Source organism: Barbatula barbatula, assembly GCF_947034865.1.
Source record: "Barbatula barbatula genome assembly, chromosome: 24".
Lineage (NCBI taxonomy): Eukaryota > Metazoa > Chordata > Actinopteri > Cypriniformes > Nemacheilidae > Barbatula > Barbatula barbatula.
This window is the reverse complement of record NC_136787.1, coordinates 14,016,554-14,025,824: the sequence shown is the minus strand read 5'-3', so window position 1 is coordinate 14,025,824 and position 9,271 is coordinate 14,016,554. Positions and strand designations below refer to the sequence as shown.

The 9,271-nt window shown below is 39.8% G+C and overlaps 1 protein-coding gene across 4 annotated transcripts; it reads right to left on the bottom strand.

Moving 5' to 3' along the window:
• Positions 1 to 750: 750 nt before the first annotated feature.
• msantd2 (Myb/SANT DNA binding domain containing 2) lies at positions 751 to 7,887 on the bottom strand. Of its 4 annotated transcripts, XM_079449278.1 has the most exons (6): positions 7,628 to 7,887; positions 3,608 to 3,888; positions 2,850 to 3,105; positions 2,382 to 2,507; positions 2,252 to 2,315; positions 757 to 2,109 (listed from the first exon to the last, which is right to left on the bottom strand). In XM_079449278.1, exons 2-6 carry the CDS (start codon positions 3,812 to 3,814, stop codon positions 1,272 to 1,274), a joined length of 1,491 nt encoding a protein of 496 aa, XP_079305404.1. In that variant the 5' UTR covers positions 3,815 to 3,888; positions 7,628 to 7,887; the 3' UTR covers positions 757 to 1,271. The 4 variants fall into 4 exon arrangements, with proteins under 4 accessions (XP_079305403.1, XP_079305405.1, XP_079305404.1 ...); XM_079449276.1 differs by lacking the exon at positions 7,628 to 7,887 and having other exon boundaries at positions 3,608 to 4,069; XM_079449277.1 differs by lacking the exons at positions 2,382 to 2,507; positions 7,628 to 7,887 and having other exon boundaries at positions 751 to 2,109; positions 3,608 to 4,071.
• Positions 7,888 to 9,271: the final 1,384 nt, after the last annotated feature.

Genomic DNA, 9,271 nt, shown 5'->3' with positions numbered 1-9,271 from the left:
AGACCATGTTATCTACAGTAATAATAAAACTGTCATATACTTAATAAGATCATAATATAGTCTTGCAGTATGTCCATCACATCAATCACAAAACACATTTACACAATAAACGTTTAGGTTTAGGTAAAGTGGAACAACATCCATAGGGAAGTGTTCGGCGCTGCCTAGGGCAGGTATTTCCAGATGAAGAGAGAGACTCATCTCATGTGACAAGCTAAGCAGGGAAATTAGGCTTTGCATTTGAATTATTGATTCTCTTAGCACATACTTGACCAATACCAGCACCGCTGTCGCTGACTCGCTATCTAATGCAAAGTTTACTACACGAGCAGTGTTGCAAACAGAAAGTACACACTCTGCAAAATAAAACACCGTAATGCAATGTTCAAGGTAGTTTAACATTTTGATTTGACGAGGCCCCATAATGTCAAATGCCAAATGCAGATGACTTGCACATCAAATTTGTTTGTAAAAATGCACCTGCCATTCTAATATTTTACAGGTACACCTAATAACAACTATTACTTCTATGGCTGAAGACAATGCTATACATAATTCAGTGCAATATAGACATTCTTTAAGCACCTCCTTCAGCTTCTCAAAGATCTATACCGCCATCTGCTGGTCAAACAACACTTTACATGCTGAAATGATAATGATTAAGCTGTCTAAGGGAGGGGTTGGTTGGGAGGTTGTGGGGGGGTGTAATAAATTGTCATTTTTTAAATGGGAATTAAATGACCCATGCTTAGTTTCATTCGTTTATTTTCGTCCTTCCAATGTAAACAAGACTGTGACCTGGAAACAATCATACATAAAGACACTGCGTGAGCTCAGAAATAAAAACATCAATAAACGCTTATGAAAACATTCTTTGAATGTTAGAACTGGAAATGCTGGAATGCTTGACGATATCAATATATTCTCTTAAATATATATACTTCTATATAGATAGAATTTACACTTAGATTAATTAGATTTCTTGTTGAGGATTCACTTTCTTACACACAGTTCCTGCTTTGGATCCGCTGCATTGGCTGGAGAGAATAAAATCAAGGCAGTTTGGAAATAAACAGACCTAACTTTCTGGATGCTTCTGCTATTGCATCAGCCCCCGAAAGCTTTCGCTCCCTGATAAAGACAATTGCCCCTGCAAAAGAGAGTATCGTCCCTTGTGGAACAGGCTGTGCCCAACATATCACATAAATACTTAGGAATAAATATCCTGGTTTTAAAAGAGTTTAATTATGTAACCATTACAGTGATTCCTTCTAGTTGAACTTTAAGGAATAACCGATCGCAGTTTCTAAACATTCAACTAAAGATCCGGCAGATAGGAAGTCCAGCTCCACCTCTATAAACTTAATGTGAATTGGTAATCCAGACTGAGCACCTTCTCTGGTATGGCTGGTGAAGTTATCCTGCAGGAACATGGATATGGCTGAGGGCTCTCCCCGACTGTAGTGTTTGCCTGAATTCTGAAAGTGCTGAAACAGACATTGCTGTAGTGTCCTCTCCTCCGCAATGCCGAGGTAACAGTAAGTGACTTTGGCTGACATTCTCTCGTCTTTTTTCTCACCATCGCAATTATCCACCACCTCCTCCAGTGATTTGTCTGCTGTGTTAGTTGAAATGGACACACCTGTCTCCTCATAGCCTATCGCATATAAACCATATGTCTTTGGGATGCCCCCTGGCAAAAGGTACTGGGAACCATTACTTGAACCGGCTTCTCTCGTGTGTGCAATGGGTATCCAATCGACATCCATATGTAGTTCCAAACAGCGAGCTTCACTAATAGTTATGTCCAGAAATTTATAATACACGTTTTTCCAGTTCATCTTCTGCACCTTGGTCATGATAACCCTGCCCTCTGCCTTCTCTGGGTTGAAGTATTCTCGAAGACGTTTTCCTAGAGGTACCTGGGAGCTTATCTCTGCATAGTGGTAGCGGATTTCTTCTCGCCACCTCGTGTTGTAGCCCACTCCGAAGATGGCTAGTTTATTAGACAGGTGGAGACGGGAGAAATCAGTCCATGTCTGGAAGTGTTCCCATTTGACCTCTACTGATTCCAAGATTCGCATCACGTTCTGCATCACTTCCCGTCGTCTGTACAAAGCACAGTGGTGGAGAACATAGGCGGAGAACACAATTTGACTAAATGAAATAAGTGCTATCTACATATTTGTATCTAAATACACTTTGGAAGAAAATTAGTAATTGTTGAAAACAGAACGGGGTTGAAACTCACTGTGCATGCTCAGATGACTCCAGTCTTATCTGAAGAACTCTGTTCTTTGGAAGCTGGGTCTCTTCTGTGAAAGACACGATGAAATGTAATAATCTATAGAATTCAGACTGAAAAGTACACAGATTTTTACCATCACATTTTGATGGTTGAGTTTTTGCATCTTGATGGCTGCTCTTCGCAGATGGTGGGTGATGACTAGGCCCACAGGGAATCATCACACGTATCACATTTTTGTGAAAGAAAAATCTGCAGGATTCTGTGACAAATAAATTTGAAGCTGAAATCATTCAAGTTTTCTAGAATAATAAACATACAAGTGGGCAGAGCATGTAAAACTTTGTGAATGGCAGAAATATAAATTAAATGGTAAACTGTGGAGCTTTCTGCAGAATTATGTTTCATATTATAATAAAAACAAGACTAGTTACAATAAATCATGTAATAGTCTACAAAGTTGCACAGAGCTTCAAGTAAAGCGACTTGTGGGCTTTAACCTTTTGAAGTGCCAGCCCAGATCTTTTTAAGAAGGAGGGCTCATCAACAACGTCTACAACAAAACTTTTAAAATGTTAAAAATATTGTTGTATTTTATTATCACCTGTGTCTATGTCTCCTTCATTAAAGGCTGCAGCAAGGTCCTGATTACACCAGTCTTCATGAGAATAGTCCTCCATAGTGCTGCCGTCGGACTCCATCTCCTGATACAGACCACTGCTGTTGATCAACACAGGCTGACAGCTCTGGGAGTCCCAGCCACCCTGTCCGAACACCTTTTCAAGCTGCTCGATGGAGTAACTGCTCTTCCTCTTCCCAATGCCGTGCTCCTTTACCCGGCTGTAGCACCGTCTCAGTGTCTGCGGCGGACAAGAAAAACAATTTATAAAATGTTTGTATTTGACACAATTCAAACTGATTTCTTATCAACAATGTCTAGCACAACTGCAAAGGTTACAATTGTTTACAACACATGTCAGATAAGCGGGCATGGATGGTTGTATAAAGAAGCAATGATGTGGTGATGTGTGTTATAAAATCAAAAGCCAAATTTAGGATGATATGATTCAGAGCTAAATGAAGCCAGTGCAGTTTTTACAGCTTCATGTGAGCTCGGTGGAGATCATGCATGATGCCATATTAAAATGACAATTTTCTGATCATAACTAAATGGAAGTCTTTGGTTAATAAGACATAAACTGAAAGTCTGATTATAACTTCGTGACAGCAACTAGTCTGAAGCTTGAGATGAGACATACAGTTTTGACAGTTTAACCAAAGCTCCGTCAACTAAAGCTATACATGACAACAAGCCTACTTTCAAATCTAAGTGACAGCCATGTGTTCACATGTCATATTTACCTTCATCCTCTCTCGACACTGGGACGGGGTCCTCTCGTAACCAAGCTCTGACAGCGATCTGGACACCCGCTCGTACATCGCAGGTCCCGGCGCCTTGCCAGAAAACACCGTCCCGGCTACCTCCAGCTGCTGCATCCGCGCCTCCGCCAGCCTCTCGTTGCCCCACACGGCGATCAGCGCGTTTGTTTCCGACGGTGTCCATGACATGCCACGGCAGGCGGTGAAGCTGTTGGATGCAGAGGCCGATCCACTCCGGCCTGCGCCCCCGGACAGCGACACCCCTACGTTCAGAGGTGAGAATCTGTTAGGGGTGGAAGGGTTGGAATGGTATTGGTTGCTGTCACTCAGATCCTCGGACTCCGGAGAGGGAACCTCGGTTTTGGGAATCTTGAGCTGCACCGATAGATCAGGAGAACGCTCGGCGTTACTGGGGGCCGCCATCTTGCCTCTGTTGCTAAGGGGAGGGGGATGGGAGAGGCGCGTGAGGGACTCACGCTCGCTCCCGAACCTATAAGAGCGTGATTGACAGCTCCGTCATTCTGTAAATCTTTATATAGTTTTGAGTTAACAGTTACAAAATAATATAATAATGAAAGTTTGAATGAGCAAATTTAGCAATGAAAATTAAATGAACTCATTTTAGAGTGTTATTTTGTTCTGCAATGTTTAAAACGTCTGTAGTATGGAGGACGACAAACATATGTTTATTTGCATTTTTATTTGTTTTATTTATTTGTATACATGTTTATTATTTTTTTACATGCATCGATACACGATCGTCATCCAAACAGCTGACCGCTAGGCGGAGTTGCTACGCTTTTTTACACCTGTACACCACCAAATCTTACTATCGTGATTGCTGATCTTTCACCCGAAATAACAAAGCAAAAGTGAGTAAAGCCCCAAATCCCTCAGTTTGTTTACAATGCACGAAAATGGTCGTAATCAATTGTTTCTCGCTATATAATCTGGCTGTCGAAGGTTGCTGAACAAGTTTGCTAAAAGTTTACATTTTATTTATTGGCCTTTTTTGTTTAGGTATATTTTTATTCGGTATATTAATTTTAACCAGCTGATTTACCACTTGTGTGGTTGTGTGTTTAGCCTATAGGGGCCTAGATGCACGTGCATAAATCGATTATTTACGATTTAGTGTTTATTTGTGTATTTATTTATTTATTTATTATCATTTTGTCTGTTTTGATTCTTTCTTTGTTACACCTGTAAAAAGTAAATAGTCCAATATAATATGATTTATTCTGGATGGACACAGAATGCTTCACCACATGAGTTTATTTAAGGTCAGAGGTTGACCTGTCTTAAGATTTGGGAACTGTTGTGACACCATTTTCTGTCCATGTTTGGGTGTTCTGGTAAAGGTTAGATCTAAAGACTCGGAAGACAGTGTAACCTTTCTAAAAAGATCTTTCCATGCCAGTAGACAGTAATGAAGGAATTGCATCCCCCTTTCGTTTATGAAAATGTGAGAAACACAACATTTCAATGCAGTCACTGTATGGTCAAGGAGCCTAGACCTTATACTACAAGCTGTAAATGTTTTTTTCAACAACATGATACAGAAGAATAGACCAGATAATATTTGCTATTGTATTAGAAATTAAATGCAAACTCTTGTAGATGATTCATTTGTTGATTAATTTAGCCTAAGGTGTTAATTTCTGAGAATGTCTCAACCACAATGAATATGAATCATAAAGAGGCGAAACAATCATATTGTAATAATTGACTTTGTACAACAACAATGGATATAATGTTTGTAAAAGCAAATCTAAAATTGGAATCTCGAAGCACATGCATAGTATACCCCAAAGAAATGCGTCGACGTCGCCATACCTACAGCTTAATGAGGGTATGGTTATGTTTGCTCATGATCAGAGCCATGGCCTTCTGATTAGTCTCACTCCAGAGACATTTCAGAACGCCTCGCGACATTAAAAGCATCACTTCTCAGTCAGATCACATAGTAACTCACCTCTTCCTGAAATCCAGCCGGCATTTTTTTATCATCAGTGAAATCAGGAAAGCTCTTTAAATGGCTGAATGTGAGAGAAATTCGAATGGCCCTCTGAAACATTAAGGGGCGCTGAGAAAGTGAAGCTAATTACGATTATTATTTCATAATTTAGCGTTTTAGCGATAAACGGCTCAAGCATTTAAATCTGAGCGTTTGCTCTTACGATTGGCAGTCGACATTCCTTAGCATTTCATAAAGCCCAGAGTGCTCATTTGCATAATGTCTAATGGACGGAGGTATTTTCGTTTATCCCCAAGAGCAAATATACACACATGTGTTCATAGTCAATTATAGAAAATTGGGATTTTAGTGCGTTTTGGAGGTGACGATGTTTTCATGAACTGCCTCTGATTTCCTGATGGTTGCCAGGCCCAGGCAGCAATTTACGTCTTTTTGGGGCAGTGGATATTAAGTGTCAGTTTTGACTGACCCCTACAGGCTCACAGATGCGCTTGTCCCATGTTCACAATGTATGCTGTGCCAAGATTCTTGCAACACCACCCGTTATCCTCTAACACCAGAGCTTTTAGTTTACCTAATCTACACAGAAATGTCATACCGAGCATGCAGGACGGAATGTGAACAAAATGGATCCAAAGCACAGATTCTGCATTGATATTAATGGAATCACTCTCTTCCTATCTCGCTCACTAGCTTTCTTTTACATTTTTTGTGGTAGTCCTCAGTGATGGGAGCTTTTTACACCCGTCTTCGAATTCTGTTTCATCTCATCTCTCTCGACTGGCTTCAGATCAGATCATTATCACGGCAGTGAGAATGATCATTAGATTCACTCAGCGCCACGGCTGATTGCAGGACCTGCTGAATTCAGTTCAGAGTAAAAGCACATTTTGGTTGGAGGCTTTCATTACGAGGCGCCTTCTCTCTGTAGCACCTAAAATCCTTATGAAAGCACACAGAAATCTATGAGTTTTTCATTCACACTTTGTCATGGGTGAGACCGGGACTGGTTGTTATACTCATTTTTCAGGTAGGCACATACCCTTCGGAGTCTCGATTATAAAACATTTTCTAACATTCAGCTCAACTTTTTGGAATAGGGGATCACAATGACACCTGCCATTAAAGACCAACATTTATGGTAAGTAATGGATCAAACCATAGCCTTGGCCAATACATTTATAAAAAATTGTAATGCATGTGACAACATTACCTTTGCCCTGAGTCAGCTTTTAAGCTGAAATGTATTCTATTGTTGATCCTTAAAGTGTGACAAGTGTACAGTTTTATTTTGATTACTTTGTTTACAATACAATACATTTTATCCATTTGACAGATGCTTTTATCCAAAGTGACTTACATTGCATGATACTATATATTTGTTTCTGAGTATGTTCAATCCCACATGACCTTGGCGTTACTACCGCCATGGTCTATAACCACTGAGCTACAGGAAAGCCTGATGGTTTTCCGCAAAACCCAGTCACAAACACAAAGAGTGAATATAAATGGTATTTATAGCAAAATATAAAAATCACAAAATATGGAGAAGGACAGCTGGCTCAACTTTCCTGTGTGACAACTAGCCCCATTCCCCCTACACGTTATCAAAAGCAGAATATCGTTGATTCCTTAAGAAATTATGAATGCACTTTTTTCTATTGTTTTTCTCTTATTTTATACCCGATTATTTAAGGGTTTGGATCCTATTTATACCAAATATCTTCAGAGTTTTTATATATCTACCAATATGCTGTTTACAAACCTCATTATTTATGTAAATTGGTGATCATTTGCTAACTTGAGTGGAAAACCACTCCAACATCCACCCAGTGCCATATGAATACCAAAACAGGCAAATTAAAATGACTCCACATGTCAAAGAGATTAATATGGGTGGCATCCTTTAGTTCATTAAGCTAGTCTGTCCTCCCAAATTCTCTAGTATGTCTTCTAACAAAAGCCTCTCCTACCCATCAGACAGATCAAGACGATGGCCACCCGCCGTCCCAATGAGAATTTACCTTAGCGTCTCTCACAGCTGAGTCCTGCCCCCGTGGGAACACCGTGGCCGCAGTTAACCCCCCCTCCAGCGTCGAGGACCAGGTGTCCTCTCTCGGTTAGACGGCAAGGTAATTCAGTAGCAGCCCAAAAACACAAGCGCACCCTCATCAGCAGACCCCCACCGGAGAGCAACTTTACATTAAAGACTCAAAGTCTCATTAGAGCACAGCGGCACGTCCAAGGCTAATGACCGAGCGCACGGTGATGGCAGCCGTCTGGTATTCAAGTGCAATATCAGAGGTAGGTCAGGGCCAAAGCCATGTCACGCCTGGGCGATGGTGAAAGGAACTGTGTGGTTCGTACTGAGGGAATTCAAGTTTAAGTCTCCAGCGGGATTGGGGTGGTGCTGGTTGTCTCTTCGTCGCTGTTTACTGAAAGATTATTGTATCAAGTGACGGTTCAATGAGTTGGACAGGATTCCTTTCTGTGACTTTAAGCATGATGTCACATTTGTACGTTTGTCAACTGATCATCTCAGATTCGACTAGATGCTTTTTAATGTTGAGTGGATAATAGTTGGCGTTTTTTTTCTAGATAATTAAATTCATGTGTGCATGTAATGTACTGTCATGTAATGTAATTATTAAAACGCTCAGTAATTGTTCTGCTGTATCATTGTGACGCAGTTACAGTGTAGTGTCATTTGAATGTATGTTTTGAGGTGAGAGACAATTTACAGTACTTTTCCAGACAACAAAACACATTTTTTTGTAGAATAATATGTCTGGCTTTGCTATTAGCAAAATTTGGTTTAGTTATAGAATGCATTTTATTCAGAAACAGGGCTATGTTAGTTATCATCACTTCTTCACTCATCAGACAGTTTAGTTACTAAATTAAGTTACCAGTTACCATCCTCCAAGAAATAAACCATATTATACCATAAAATAACAGCTTATATATAAATTCATTATAAAATCTTCTAATATCCTTTTTTATCGTTGCCAAGTATTGCCATGTTATTGTATTTTTCAGCCTTTTCTATTGCTTTAAATTAATTGTTCACCCTAAAATGAAAATTCTGTCATTTACTCAGCTTCTTGTAACTTCAAAACTGTATGACTGACTTTCTTCTGCAGAACACAAAAGAAGGTATTTTGAAGAACGTTGGTAACCGTCCAAACCATGATAGCCCCATTGACTTTTGTGTACGTACAACAGAAGTGAATGAATCAAATGAAATAACAAAGGGGATGGACTCTTTTGATCTGGGCCAGTAAGTCACTTTATAGATTTGAACACCCCTGACCTATTCTTTATTGTTAAAAATGGACAGTTTATTAACCCTTTTTTTAACACATTGAACAGTACTTTTCCTTGTAATAATTTTTTGGTGGTGTGAAAAGGTCAGGAATAGCTGCCACCCTCATTATCCCGTTATCCTCTCACCAGAGCTCTTCATTTGCAACTAAAATTAGATTAGGCATAAACATTGCAGAGAAACTCACTTTATTTCTATTAATTTTCTATGACCAGCACTTCAAAACCTGAAGGATTTACGAGGGAGCTGTTCATGCACAAGTAGTCTCGTAAAAGCAATTATGACACTAAAACTAAATATAACATATTCGGGGGTTTGAAAGTCCAGAGAAGTGAATCCATCT

Coding starts and splice junctions, on each gene's coding strand:
- msantd2 (XM_079449279.1), bottom strand. CDS start 4,048: ATGGCGGCCCCCAGTAACGCCGAGCGTTCTCCTGATCTATCGGTGCAG. Junction 2,508..2,849: donor TGAAGGAGACATAGACACAG/GTGATAATAAAA, acceptor TATTTGTCACAG/AATCCTGCAGATTTTTCTTT. Junction 2,110..2,251: donor GAGTCATCTGAGCATGCACA/GTGAGTTTCAAC, acceptor TGCTTTGTACAG/ACGACGGGAAGTGATGCAGA.